Below are 14,819 nucleotides of genomic sequence, written 5' to 3' on the forward strand. Positions count from 1 at the left end.
GGGTGTGAGGTCACATACCATGCTGACATATTGATGGAATCGTTTTCTGTTGGCTCTTTTAATTCACAGCTGTATTTCTGAGACGAGCTCATTTGAGTCAGGTCCCACTTAGAATTCCTAAATTACAAGAATCTGGACCCAGAGCTGGGAGGAGGGGACTGCCCAGTTTAGTGGTGGGATTCTGGGGAAATTGAGGCCTTGGTTTTCTCCTTGGACTTTTTTCTTTAGAAAGAAACAAGATTTATTTGGCTTACGTGCTCCTTGCTCTTCCACCGAGTGCCCTCTCCGAGTTGTGCCTGACCCTCACCCTGGAGGAACTCACCTCCCTCTTTAGCTGAGAACCAGTGATCTTTTAACCACTGTCTTGGTCTGCTCTGGCTGCTATAATGAAATATTAGAGACTGGGTGGCTTAAACAGCAGACATTTATTTTCTCACAGTTTTGGAACATAGATGACCCAGATCAAGGTGCTGGCAGATTTGGTTTCTACGGAGAGCTCTCCTCCTTGCAGACAGCTGGCTGCCTTCTCACTGGCCTCATCTGGCCTTTTCTTGGTGATGCACGCCTATAGGGAGAGGGAGGGTGAACTCTCTGGTATCTCTTCCAATAAAGAAATCAATCCTATCAGATCAGGACCCTACCCTCATTTAACCTTAATCACCTCCTTAGAGGCCCTATTTCCTAACAGTCACTTTGATGGTTAGGGCTTCCAACATGCGGTTTGCAGGGGACACAAACATTCAATCTATAGATTCTACTCTTCCCACCCCCGCAAAATTCATGGTCTCATCACATGCAAAATGGATTCATTCCATCACAATAACCCCCAAATTATCAACTCGTTCCTGCATCAACTCTCAAGTCCAAAGTCTCATCTGAATCAGATATGGTTGAGACGAGAGGGATGATTCATCCTGAAGCAGAATTCCTCTCCAGCTGTGAACCTGTGAAACCAGACAAGTTACAAGCTTTCAAAGCGCAGTGGTGGGACGGGCATGGGACACACATTCTCCTTCTCAAAGGGATTCATGGGAAAGAAGAAAGAGGTCACAGGTTCCGAGTATGTACAAAGCCCAGTGGGGCAAATTCCATTTGATTTTAAGGCTTGAGAAGCATCTTCTTTGGTTTGATGTTCCTCCTTCCTGGGCCCCTGGAGTGCAGCATCAGCCCCACAGCTCTGCCAGCACTTTGCCCCACAAGACTCTGTGCTTGTAGAAAAGGAAGCAGTGGCCCCGCCCTTTGAAACAGAGCAGGCGGCCCTGATGATCCCTGAATCACCTTAGGGTTATATTTCCTTTTTCTAAAAGGATAGAGCATGTTTGTAGCCAGATAGCTCTGTTGTCCTGTCCTGTAGAATTTCGGAAGTCCTACAGCCTTCTCTTCACTTTTTTTTTTCTTTTAAGCTCAAGAAGAAAAGTGATCTCTTTTTTTCCCCCAAACTTTAAGCTTTTTATTTTGTATTGGGGTATGCTGCTGCTGCTGCTGCTGCTGCTGCTAAGTCGCTTCAGTCATGTCTGACTCTGTGCGACCCCATAGACGGCAGCCCACCAGGCTCCCCCGTCCTTGGGATTCTCCAGGCAAGAACACTGGAGTGGGTTGCCATTTCCTTCTCCAATGCATGAAAGTGAAAAGTGAAAGTGAAGTCGCTCAGTCGTGTCCGACTCTTAGCGACCCCATGGACTGCAGCCCACCAGGCTCCTCCACCCATAGGATCTTCCAGGCAAGAGTACTGGAGTGGGGTGCCATCGCCTTCTCCATGTATTGGGGTATAGCCTATTAACAATGTTGTGGTAGTTTCAGGTGAACAGTGAAGGCACTCAACCATACACACATGTATCCATTCTCCCTCCAAACCCCCCTCCCATCCAGGCTGGCACATAACATCGAGCAGAGTTCCACGTGCTATACAGTAGGTCCTTGTTGGTGATCCATTTTAAATATAGCGTTATGTACATGACCTCCCCGAAGTCCCTAACGATGCCTTCCCCTCTGGCAACCATAAGTTCATTTTCTGTGAGTCTCTTTCTGTTTTATAAGTTCATTTGTATCATTTCTTTTTAGATTCCGCATATTATAAGGGATGTCATACAATGTTTCTCCTTCTCTGTCTGACTTACTCCACTCAGTATGACAATCTCTACGTCCATCCATGTTGCTGCAAATGGAATTATTTCATTCTTTTTAACGACAGCCTTCCTTCATTCTGTCATTCAGTTTTCTCTGTCCCCTTCAGTTCAGACTGGCATTATTTCTGCTGCTATAATCCCATCTCTGTTTCTGATTTCTGCTGATGGCTGATTTGATCTGTACTAATCTCCTTACCAAACAGTTGTTCAGCCACACACCAAACAGTTGTTCTGGTATGCTTTTCAGAACACTCCTCATTTTTTTTTGCAATATGGATACGTTATGGCTATAGATGTGGATAGTTCTGGTTCCTTTTGTTAAACAATCCCTTCTTCAATTCATCTCTCTTTGAATTTTAGCATAAGCAGTAAGGAGGACCCCATGCCAACACTTCTATACTTGGCTTAGACTTGGCTTAGACCCATGCCACTGCTTCTATACTCCTCTGCTAAACAACCAGTTTCATCGCTTGCAAAGTCTACCTTCCACCAAACACTAGAACACAGTTCAGCCAAGTACTTTTGTCACTTTTTAACAAGGATCACCTTTCCATCAGTTTCAGGTAACCTATCCTTCATTTTCATCTGAGATCTTACCAGAATTGCCTTTAGTGTCCATGTTTTTACCAATGGAGAGGCAGGAGACTATGGTTTGATCCCTGGGTCGGGAAGATCCCCTGGAAGAGGGCATGGGAACCCACTCCAGTATTCTTGCATGGAGAATCCCATGGACAGAGGAGCCTGGTGGGCTACGGTCCACGGGGTTGTAAAGAGTCGGACACGACTGAGTGACTGAGCGCACACACATTTTTACCAGCAGTCCTTTCATGGCAGTCTAGGGGTTTTTGTAGCATGTACCTCAAAACCTTTTCAGTCTCTGCTCATCATCCGGCTCCAAAGCCGCTTCCATATGTTTAGTGTTTGTTATAGCAGCACCCCACTTCTCAGTACCAAAATCTATATTCGTCTAGACAGTCTGCCCGAACAAAATACTGGATCAGAACCTTCTGCTCATGACTACATGAAACCTGAGTTCCTTCCTCAGAGGCTGTGTCTCCAAGTACAGTCACACTTAGGGCTTCAACATACATTTGGCCCGGGACACAAACATTTAATTCATAACAACCACCTGTAAAAATGTCCTTCCCAGGGGAGGGAAACCGAGGAAATGAGAGGCACGTGGGGCATTTGGTGCCTCCTGGGGCTGGGGGGTGGGGGGATGCATGTCTTTGCTCACCTGGCATTTGTGAAGGAGGCTGTCTGAGGCCCATCTCTCCAGGCCTTTTGACCCAGGCCCCACCATCCCTACATGGTCATGAACATGACCTACCCTCTTGGAAGCACTATTTGCCTGCCTGATGGGGTCGTAGTGAAATTGAAATAAATCTCATTTGTTTAATGACAACACGTTTTCACGTAGGGCAGAGCCTTCCTATTCACCATGCTCCCCAGTACACATCCAAGTCCATCCACACTGGCCTTCCTGTTCCTCCTCAAATATGCCAACCAGTTTCTACCTCAGGACCTTTGCACTCACTGTTCCTTTTGCCTCAACACTTTTCCCCAAACATTCACAATGACTTGTACCCTCTGGTCATTGAGGTCTTTGTTCCTGAGTCCCCTGTATAATTACAGCACCCTGTCACTCTATCTCCTTATTTTCTCCTTCATTATTACAATTTAAATCTATTTGTTCCTTTGATTTTTAAAAATATTTATTTATTAATTTATTTGGGTGCACCGAGTCTTTCACTGCGTACGGCACGCAGGATCTTCAGTCTTCACTGTGGCATGTGGGATCTAGTTCCCTGACCAGGGATTGAACTAGGCCCCTGCATTGGAAGTCTTAGCCACTGGACCACCAAGTCCCCTAAATCTAAATGTGGTGTCCCTTCTCCCCCAGAACATGTGCTCTATAAACGAGGGGAGACTTTGTCACCTTTGTTCATTGCTGAATCCTCAACAGGCCTACAGGGCGGCATTTCTCCAGCTGATCACAGGTGGCTCGTGGGCTCTTCTAGAGCTCCTCTTCTCATCTGCATATATGTCCATTATATATGTGTTGACTTCAATATTCAGCATAGGAATTCTGATCTAGCAGCCGTCATTTATTGTCTGCTGTGTACCAGGCCCTGAAATGAGTGCCTTCTATGTATTAATCCTGTCGGTGGGTACTAGTTGTGATCTCCTATTTACACAGCAGGAAACTGCCGCTCAGAGGGGATCAGAACCCCTCTGCATAGTCCACGTGCATGGCTGCGCTGCTGCTTTGGGATTTTGGTGGTCAGAGAAACACATTCATGCCCACCGGCTGCAGAGCCTTCATACTGCCTGGGGCAGAGAATAAAGAGAATGTTTATTCCCTGGCATGAGGTTCAGATTTGTCAGGAATTACCACAGGATGGTTACAGGCAGCATTTGTTTCTGTTAAGTCTGTTCAGACCTCAGGGCCTAGAGAACTGACTCAGAGACATGTCTGGGACCCCCGAGGTTTTCTGAGAAGACCATGGGCTGAATGGGGCCCAGGGGGGTCGGAGTGGGGGAGCAACAGGGCATGTGTTCCCACGAGGTGTGTGCTGGTATGGGGAAATTGACCAGCAAAGGTCAAGAGAGGCTCTCAGCTGGGGAGGATGGGGTCTGATTTGTGGTTTGAAAGACCCCTGTGATAGCATTGAAGAAGTGGGGGCAGGCAACACCACAGGTGGAGGGGAGGGATGGATGGAGAGACCATGAGTGTGGTGTCCATGGGCATGGCAGCTTTGGGGGTAGTCACTTTGGCCACGCCCTGGGCTGCTGGTGGTCCTTCTTCCCTCCCACCCCCCACCCCCAGCTCCCTAGCCAGCGCTGGGCTGCGCTGTTGTCTTTCCACCCAAAGAGCCTCTCTTCCAGGGCAAGGGTTGGCTTTGACCCCGGGATCCCAGGAAATGGGGTAACCGAGTGTGTGATGGTGCTGTTGGAGAGGTTAGGAGCAGCTCCATGGAGAAACCAGGCTTCAAAAGATGGATGGAGTTTCGTTAACAAGGATGGATGGAGGAGCATGGCCGCACAGGTGGAAGGAACAGCAAAGGCAAAAGCCTGGAGGTGGGAAACCCCCCAGGCCGTCTGGCTGGAGCCCTGATGTGGGGCGTGGGTGTAAGGATGATGAGTGCTTGTGTCACAGACAGGGATACCGAGGGCCAGGAGACAGACCAAGAGGCCCACTCGGGGAGGCGCGGGCAGCCTGGGGCCACTGCTGCCCGCCTCCTGCAGGAGAACAGGGTCTCAGCGGTTGGGTCTATCCCAGGAAACACTTGCAGCGTCTTTGGGAAGAGGGAGTGAATGACACATACTCGCACGGTTGTTGGACTGTCGCTCCGAGCCAGGCCTTCTGCACGTGTCATCTTCTGAACCCATGACAGCCAGCGGGTCGGGAGCACCATCAGCCCCACTTTCCCCGTCCGTCAGGCACATGACCAAGATCCAGAGTCACGTGGTGTGCAAATGCTGGCCCTCACACCCAGGTCTGAGTCCAGAGTGCTGGCCCAAGGCCCTGGCAGGGCCAGCAGACGCATAGAGAGTGCTTGCTGATGGCCCTGGTCTTGCCTGGGGTAGGGAACGGATGTGAGCAGCGCTGCTCTGGGAGCTGAAAGATGCGGCGTGGCTCCAGCCCTCCTGGGAAGGACCGGTAGGAAGAGCGAAGTTCCCGTGGCCTGAGCCCCTCGCTCTTAACACTCTCATCCGTCTCCTTGGAACCTCAGGGCTACCCTGCCAGACCTGGGCCACATAGCATCTCACAGCTCGGAGTGTGGGGAGGGCTGTGGCCTCTGACGAGCTGGGTTCCAGCCCGGTTTGCCCGCTCACTGGTTAAGTGATCTTGGGAAAGAGACTTCATTTCTTTGTGTCTCACTTTTCTCATCTGGAAAATGGGGATAGTGACCCCCTGGCCGCTTACCTTATGTGAGGACAAGGTGGTCGAACCCGGGGTGGGGAATAAAGAACAAGGAGCAGAGAATTTTTAGAAAGTATCAATTTGGTACACTTGCTGCCTCTCCAAAGTAGTTAGGTGGTTTTTATACTTTTTCAGATCTCTGCCAGTGAGGCAGTGAGGATCCTCTCCCTGTGTCTGCATATCAGCCCTCTGAAGATGTTGTGCGGGGCTGAGATATGAGGCCGTAGGGGTCCTGCAGTCCCGGCTGTCCCATCCCCCAGCCTTGCCTGAATCCTCTCACAATAATGGTTTGATAGGCAGAGCCTGGGAAGGGCCTGGGAATGGCTGGGATAGAAAGTGCTGGCCAGCGGGGCAGTCAGTGCCCCAGACTCTGTTTCTCCCCTGGGGTAGGCCCGACCCCCTTGGGGCTGTCACTGGGCGGGATCAGCTGAGCTCCATGGTGGCATGGAGGAGGAGCCCAGCGGGCTGTTTGGATCTGGCCAGGAGCTTCCAGCTCCCGGGGGAGCCTCACCCTGGAGGTACCAGACCCCTAGCTGCTCTGCCTGCGCTTCCCTTCTCCTGAAGCACCCCCCCCTTCCGTTTTCACTCTCTTCATCTCTGGAGCAGATCCCTGCATGATGAGTTCAATGCCATTCACTTGCTGTGCAGCCTTGGGCCACCCCTCAGCCTCCCTGAGCCTCTGTCTCCCCTTATCCATAACGTGGAGAATTCGTGCCACCTCGCCAAGATGGTGCAGGTGCCAGGCCATCGCAGCCTGGTATGATGGAGGCCAGCCAGCTTATGATGGGGGCTCCCTGAGATTCAGTTTCCTGGTAAAATGGGGACAAAGTGACACCCACCTTGGGACGTCCCTAGTGGTCCGGTGGTTAAGACTCCGTACTTCCAATGCAGGGGGCATGAGTTCAATCCCTGGTCAGGGAATTAAGATCCCATATGCCACATGATACTGCAAAAAAACAAAAAGATACCTACCTCCTGGCAGATTCAGTGAGAGCTGATACAGAGTGCCTGGCCCACGTGTGGTGCTACATTGTAGCTATAGTCACGGCCATGCTGGCATTTTCTGTGTTTCTTCTCTCTAAACTGTGCTTGCTGGTAAAGCAAGACTTTTCCCTTGAACTTGAGGGTGTCCTGTGCAGTTTGGCAGCCCCAGGCATGTGTGAGGAAAGGCGGGTGGCCTTCATGAGCCCCCCTGCCCACCGAAGGTGCTGTCCAAACTCAGGGTCCAGTGCAGGGATGGGTGTGGAGGGAGAGCCATGTGCTGGAGGTCTGTGTGGACCCCGAGACAGGTCACCGCCCTCAGGGACACCCCGACACGCTGTGAGATGGGGTGAGCAGGGAGTGAGGGAGCACACGGTAGGGAGGTGGGGGTGGACGGCGACCGGCCCCTCTGACTTCCTGATGGACGGCGTTCTCTCCGCAGAGACTGATGGAGAGGCAGAGACGGAAGGCGGACATCGAGAAGGGGCTGCAGTTCATTCAGTGAGTGTGTGTTTGGGGCGGGGGACAGGGGGTGGGGTGGGGTGGGGTGGGGTGCCAGGGCATGGTCCTCTGGGACATCCCAGAGGACATCTTCTCCAGGGCTCCCTTTTCTTGCTTACTGAGCTTTTGCTATTCAGGCTGCCCTGTGTGTTGGGGAGTGAGGAGGTGGGACAGGTTGGGAAGGGGCTGGTGGGGCAGGGGCCGGGGGTACCCCTAACCTTGAGCCATGATCTCCACATGCACCTGTGCTTCCTGACCCAACCCTGGCTACCCTGTGGTCGTGTCCAGCATATCGTTTTACCCTCCCCTCCACACATGCTCCTACGCTCCCTGTTAATTCTCTTGCTTGTCTGTGCGCATCCCATAATAAGTCAGTAGTCTTTGCTTGTTGAGCACGTCTTTCCATTTCATGCTGGCCCCTTCACATCAGTCGTCTCTCTCATCTGCACAATGGCTCAGTTTAGCAGGTGGTTTTATCTCCATTTTGCAGATGAGAAAGGCGAGGCTCAGAGAGGTTAAGAAACTGGTTTACAGTCACACAGCTACTAAGCGACGGAATTCTAACCTGGGTCTTGTGGATTCCAAAACCCACATTTCTTTCCATTATTTTTCCCTGGTACCCATACGCCATGTTGGTTTTTTCATCTTTTTCTTTATACACAAAATATTTTTGTTAATTCTTTTGTCTCTCTGAAATGGACCCTCAGAAGCATGTTTCTTGTGACTCTGATGAAGCATAAGCTCCCAGCCCCTCATTTACAAGAGTTCTTTCCAAAGCCCTGAAAAACTATCTAGCAATTCTTTGTTTCTCATTTTGTGTTTTTTATCTTAAGTATGACTCCCTACAAAACTGGAGTTTGCACATACAAACCCTCATTGTTCTTGTTGTTTAGTAAATCAGTTGTGTCTGACTCTTGTGACCCCATGGACTGTTAGCCTGCCGGGTTCCTCTGTCCATGGAATTTTCCAGGCAAGAAACTGGAATGGGTTGCCATTTCCTCTTCCAGAGGGTCTTCCTGACCCAGGGATCAAACCCACGTCTCCTGTGTCTCCTGCACTGCAGGGAGATTCTTTACCGCTGAGCCACCGGAAAAGCCCCACAAACCCTCATATACTCCCCGATTTTGTGCTCACACAGACTTGCAATATGCGACCTTTCTTTTCAGCACACCCTGGATTCTTTTCCACACACAGACACGCACACATGATCTGCGGTGTGTTTATATTCTCACAAGACGCTCTCCGTCCTCAGCTTACAAAACGGCCACTTTCCCTGGCTTCTGCCAGCTCAGAGCTATGGCCTCACCCTTCTTCACAGGGGGCTTGTCTTCCATCTGGGGGAGAGCGTTGATCTTGGTCAAATGCCCAAGTTTTGCTCAGAGGCCATTCTAGAGAACAAGGCAGGCCTTGGGAATCCTGTCTGTCGTAAGAATTCTATCTTCAAGTCACTGATTTCTGTGTAACTGGACCTCCAAGCCCCAGATTTCTACCCCCATCCTGGTGCCCCGGCTTCCTGTGGTCTCTGTGTCTGCAAAACAGAGAGAATGCCCCTTCCCTCTTCGTATCGTTGCGCTTGGGGGTGAATGTCAGCTCTGTGTCTTCCTTCCCCTTCCCAAAGGGGAGCTCTGAGAAGGTAGAGCAGTGGGACCCCCTCCGAGGAACCCACACATTGGTCTCCTGAGGGACTACAGGATATACAGTCAGGCCTGCTCCTTTAAAAATGGCTGTTTCCTCACGTGCCGACTTTGTGTGCTTAGCTGGGCACCGAGCACCGTAGGAGTCATGAAGTGATCCGGACAGGTGGGTGATGGGCTTGTGTCAGCCTTAAACACCAGGATAAGGTGACCTTAAGGACAGAATGTGACCTATTGAAGATGAAGCTGAGGCTGGAGGTGGAAGATGAGTTAGGAGGAGAGCGGCGGGCGGCCAGGGCTGAGCGAGGAGGGACAGGCCCTGGTTTCTGATGGTGGGTGGTGAGTGAGAGGGTGTGTGGCCGGCCCCACTGTCACAGTGGGGACACCTCCCCCTGCCCACAGGGGACCTCTGGGGTCTCCACTCACCACTTGTCACTCACCAGCTTAGGCTGCCTTTTTTTTTTTTTTTGACTGCTCCACCACATGTGAGATCTTACTTGCCCAACCAGGAATTGAACCCTTGCACCCTGCATTGGAAGCACAGAGTCTTAACCACTGGACCACCAAGGAAGTCCCTGTGTTAGTCCCTCAGTTGTGTCCAACTCTTTGCGACCCCATGGACTGTAGACTGCCAGGCTTCTCTGTCCATGGAATTCTCCAGGCAAGAATACTAGAGTGAGAATTAAACTACAAGAATTCCCCTTCTCCAAGGAATCTACCCAAGCCAGGGATCAAACCCACATCTCCTGCATTGGCAGGCAGATTCTTTACTGTCTGAGCCACCAGGGAAGTCCCTAAGCTGTTCTTTTTTGCCCAGGTATTTGCAGTGGCTCCAGGCAATAGAAGGAGCCCCAGCCCTGCTCTCTGGCCCTGGCTTGGACCTGCTGTGTGACCTTGGACCTGTCACTGCCCCTCTCTGAATGTCTGCTTGCCCCTCTGTGACTTGAGAGACTAGAAGACAAGCCTCAGCTTCGCTTCCAGTGCTGCCATGTAGCCTCCCAAATGTGCCTTGGGCTCACGCTTTCTTTCTCCTTTCTCCCAGAAGGCCCTTCCCCTCCCCTCCTTTCTTTCACACTTTCTCCTGGGCTCAGCTGTTCTGAGCTGGCATTGTTTTGGCAGCTCATAGACAGGAGAGTGTGCCTAAGGCCCCATCTACTTTGCTGAGTCTGGCAGGAAGGGTTAGGTTCTGCGTGCCGGGCATTGGCTGGGGTTTTTTGTGTCTTGTGGGCAGGGACAGAAAAAGTGCTGCTGCTGCTGCTGCTGCTAAGTCGCTTCAGTCGTGTCCGACTCTGTGCGACCCCATAGACGGCAGCCCACCAGGCTCCACCGTCCCTGGGATTCTCCAGGCAAGAACACTGCAGTGGGGTGACAGTGCCTTCTCCAGTGCATGAAAGGGAAAAGTGAAAGTGAAGTCGCTCAGTCGTGTCCGACTCTTAGCGACTCCATGGACTGCAGCCTACCAGGCTCCTCCGTCCATGGGATTTTCCAGGCAAGAGCACTGGAGTGGGGTGCCGTTGCCTCCTCCAAGAAAAAGTGCAGAGACTCCCAAACAAATGGCCCCCGAGGTGGACTTAGGGTGCTGCCTGCGAATCTGAAGTTGCAAGTTTGGTTTAGGGGGACATGGTTGTTCCCAGGGACTGTTTCTTAGGCAGAGGACAGCCAACCAGAGCTCCTTCTCAGAAATGTGCACCTGGAAAGGTCTGTACAGTCAAAGTTATGGTTTTTCCAGTAGTCATGTATGGATGTGAGAATTGGACCATAAAGAAGGCTGAGTGCTGAAGAATTGATGCTTTCGAATTGTGGTACTGAAGAAGACTCTTGTGAGACCCTTGGACAGCAAGGAGATCAAACCAGTCGATCCTAAAGGAAATCAACTCTGAATATCCATTGGAAGGACGGATGCTGAAGCTGAAGCTCCAATACTTTGGCCACCTGATGCAAAGAGCCAACTCATTTGAAAAGACCCTTATGCTGAGAAAGATTGAAGGCAACAGGAGAAGGGGGTGGCAGAGGATGAGATGGTTAGATAGCTTCATCGACTCAGTGGACATGAATTTGAGCGAATGCTGGGAGATAGTGGAGGACAGAGGAGCCTGGTGTGCTACAGTCCATGGGGTCACCAAAGAGTCGGACATGACTTAGCATGTCAACAACAGCAGCACCTGGGAAAGCCTGGCTGCTGGGCCCTGGGGCAAAAGCAGGACCTTCCACCATCCTTTTGTAGGAAAGAGAGGGCCAGCATGGTGTTGATTTAGGGGGAAAAAACCAAAACTGCTGTCCCCTCATCCCAGTCCACAAGGCGATGTCTGAGGTCTGAGCTGGGGAACCAGCTCCCAGGCACGGCCTCTAACCTGTGGCTGTGGCTCCTGGGCCTCTGGGAGGCTGAGGGCCCTGGGCCCACCCAGACCTTGTGTCCTTCTTTTCCCGTAGGTCGACCCTACCCTTAAAGCAAGAAGAATATGAGGTGAGCGTCAGGGGCTGGGCTGGGGGAAGGCGAAGGGCAGGGTGTCCCTGGTGGGGGACACGGGGCTTGGATGGCAGGGCCAGAGCTGGGTGGAGAAGACCCCCTGAGCCCCCACCCCCCATGCCCTGCCCCGGCAGGCCTTTCTGCTCAAGCTGGTGCAGAACCTGTTTGCTGAGGGCAATGACCTGTTCCGGGAGAAGGACTACAAGCAGGCGCTGGTGCAGTACATGGAGGGGCTGAACGTGGCGGACTACGCCGCCTCCGACCAGGTGGCCCTGCCCCGGGAACTGCTGTGTAAGCTGCACGTCAACCGGGCCGCCTGCTACTTCACCATGGTGAGTTCCCTCCACCCCCCGGTCCTGCCCAGACGCCCCCATGGCCCCTCTGCCCCCATGGCCCCTCCGCCCCCATGCCCCTCGCCCCCGCCCTCTGCTTCCAGGGCTCTCAACCCCAGCGCACAACGGACTCACCTGGAGAGCTTTTAAAGGACTAATACATACTAAAAAAAAAAAAAAAAAAAGGACTAATACATAATAAAAAGTGTTGTCATGATATGGAGCCCAAGCCCTGCCCCAGATGAGTTAAGTTAGATTCTCGGGATGGCCTGCACCTTGGCGGGAGTCTGTGGGCCATCAGGGCTGAGGGCCGCCGCTCTTATCACTGTCTCTTTCTGCAAACCCCCTCCTCATCCTCCACCACCTTCCTCCTTTCTCCAGACTTCAGGTTCTGCCTTTTCCTCATTCTTGCAGCTCCAGGATTCTCCTCTTCCCTGTCCTCGCTCAGGGCCTCAGTCATTCCCCAGACCCTATGGGGCTCTGCAGTGGGCTCTGTCGAGGGTTAGGGTTAGGGGAGTGCGGTTTGGATGAATGGGTCTACCAGATGCCCAGTCACGTTGTGTTCTGTGTGCTGAGCCTCCTTCCTGATGTCACCTCCCCTGGAGATGCCTGTGTTACTCACAGTCCATGATCTTCTGAGTGGCCAGGCTCATGACTGTAGAATTCGAAGGCCCTTCCCCTCCATGTCCTGCCAGTGCTCCTTGGCTGGACACACAAATGCCCTTGACTGAGTCTGAACACCAGAGCTGTTTCCTGGAGCCCTCGCCCCTGCCCCATCTGCGAGGAAGGGAGGAGGTTGGTCCTCTGTCCCGGTGGAGGCAGGAGGCTGGGGGAGGGAAGGTAACAGGCTGACGGGCAGCCCCCTGCTCCTCTCTGGCAGGGCCTGTACGAGAAGGCGCTGGAGGACAGCGAGAAGGCGCTGGGCTTGGACAGCGAGAACATCCGGGCGCTGTTCCGCAAGGCACGAGCCCTGACCGAGCTGGGGCGCCACAAGGAGGCCTACGCGTGCAGCAGCCGCTGCTCCCTGGCCCTGCCCCACGTGAGTGCCGCCTCGCTTGCGGAGGCCAGGCTCCCCGTCCTCTGGGGCCAAGCGCCTCTCCCCTCTCCGCCTTGCTTTCCTCCACTGAGATGCTGATATTAACACCAGGCACTGCTAAACGTATACTTGTGTGTTAACTTACTTAATATTCAGGTTCTATATTAACTTACTTAACCCTTGAGAGAGTCCTATGAGATAGACACTATCATTATCCCCATTTTATTTTTATTTTTATTTTTTTATTTTATTTTTTTTTCCATGTGCCCTTGTCTTTAATAATTAAAGCAGATGTACAATGAGTGTTTGATACGCCACAAACAAGCTATTTCAGTTCAGTTCAGTCGCTCAGTCGTGTCAGACTCTTTGCAAACCCATGTGCAGCACGCCAGGCCTCCCTGTCCATCACCAACTCGCGAAGCTTGCTCAAACTCATGTCCATTGAGTCAGTGATGCCATCCAACCATCTCATCCTCTGTCGTCCCCTTCTGCTCCTGCCTTCAATCTTTTCCAGCATCAGGGTCTCATTATCCCCATTTTAAAGATGAGGAGACAGAGGTATGGAGAGGAGGGAACTTACTGAAGGTCCCAGTGAGGGGTGGGAGGGTCAAGACTTGAACCCAGTAGTCTGATTGCTTTTGTGTGTGTGTGTGTGTATATATATATATATAATTTGGGGGGGCTTCCCTGGTGGCTCAGCTGCTAAAGAATCCGCCTGCAATGCCGGAGACCTGGGTTCAATCCCTGGGTTAAGAAGATCCTCTGGAAAAGGGAATAGCTACCCACTCCAGTATTCTGGCCAGGAGAATTCCAAGGACTGTAGAGTCCATGGGGTCGCAAAGAGTCGGACATGACTGAATGACTTTCACTTTTGTTTTTGGCTGTGCTGGGTCTTCGTTGCTGCGTAGGCTTTCTCCAGTTGTGGCGAATGGGGGCTACTCAAGTTGGGAGCACGGGCTGTAGAACACAGGCTCAGTAGTTGTGGCTCACGGGCTTAGCTGCCCCAGGGCATGTGGGGTCTTCCTGGATCAGGGATTGAACCCGTGTCTCCTGCATTGGCACTGAGCCACCAGGGAAGCCTGAGCAATCTGACTGTTAATCTCCACCCCTCTCCGAGAGTCCAGGGTTGCAGTGAGCACCTAATGGGGTGCCGTGTGTGTGGGATTCTGACGTCCAGGGTGTCATTAGGTGGGAAAGGTCAATGGGAAAATCCAGTCAAAGGTCTTGCTTGCCCCAGCTCACGCACAGCTGGGCACATGTCCCCTCCCCATTTATTCATTGACTTAACAAATGTTTATGAATTGCCCACGGAGTGTCCAGATCTGTGCCTTTCAGGGACCCACAGTCTGGAGGGAGACCCATGGAGACAGCCCTGAGGTCTAGGCCTGGCTGCATGGAGCCTGGCATGACCCTGGACCAAGCCGCTCCTCCCCTCTATGCAGATCAGCTCCATGTCTATGAAGTGCCCTTCGCACTTTGTCTCTGGAATCGTGGGTGTGAAAGGACTTGGAGAAGGGTAAATGCTGCCCGGGAAGGACTGAGAGAGCTCTCAGGAGTGGTCAAGATCCTGGAGGGCTCCCAGGAGGAGGCAGGGCTTGAGTGGGGCTGGAAGAAGCAAGAAAGATTTGAGCAGGCAGAGCAAAGACAAGGCTGTAAGCAGGGTGATCAGGAACGTCAGTGCCAGAAAACTGGTCTGGGTTTGGGTTCTAATCTTGGGTCTGCTATCTACAAGCTCTGTGTCCTTGGACACAGGGCTTAACCCCTCTGGGTCTTGGTTTCCACCCCTGTGAAGTGGGGGCGATGACATGAAGCAG

The 14,819-nt window shown here is 52.2% G+C and overlaps 1 protein-coding gene across 12 annotated transcripts in view; it reads left to right on the top strand.

The window, feature by feature from the left end:
• Positions 1-14,819, top strand: part of ZC3H7B (zinc finger CCCH-type containing 7B) — a 56,251-nt gene that overhangs the window by 14,741 nt on the left and 26,691 nt on the right. For 11 of the 12 annotated variants that reach the window (XR_014081567.1, XR_014081568.1, XM_081587644.1 and 8 more), the window contains 4 exons: positions 7,478-7,536; positions 11,601-11,634; positions 11,772-11,969; positions 12,850-13,008. Coding sequence is in view for 10 of the 12 variants with exons in the window: in XM_081587644.1 (XP_081443770.1) it covers positions 7,484-7,536; positions 11,601-11,634; positions 11,772-11,969; positions 12,850-13,008 (444 nt within the window). In the remaining 2 variants the exon portion in view is untranslated. Of the gene's footprint in view, positions 1-7,147; positions 7,385-7,477; positions 7,537-11,600; positions 11,635-11,771; positions 11,970-12,849; positions 13,009-14,819 lie in introns of those variants that run through there. The other variant, XM_081587653.1, reaches the window with a different exon arrangement.

The sequence above is a fragment of the Giraffa tippelskirchi genome, chromosome 4 (assembly GCF_054371585.1).
Source record: "Giraffa tippelskirchi isolate mGirTip1 chromosome 4, T2T-mGirTip1v1.2.pri, whole genome shotgun sequence".
Classification (NCBI taxonomy): domain Eukaryota; kingdom Metazoa; phylum Chordata; class Mammalia; order Artiodactyla; family Giraffidae; genus Giraffa; species Giraffa tippelskirchi.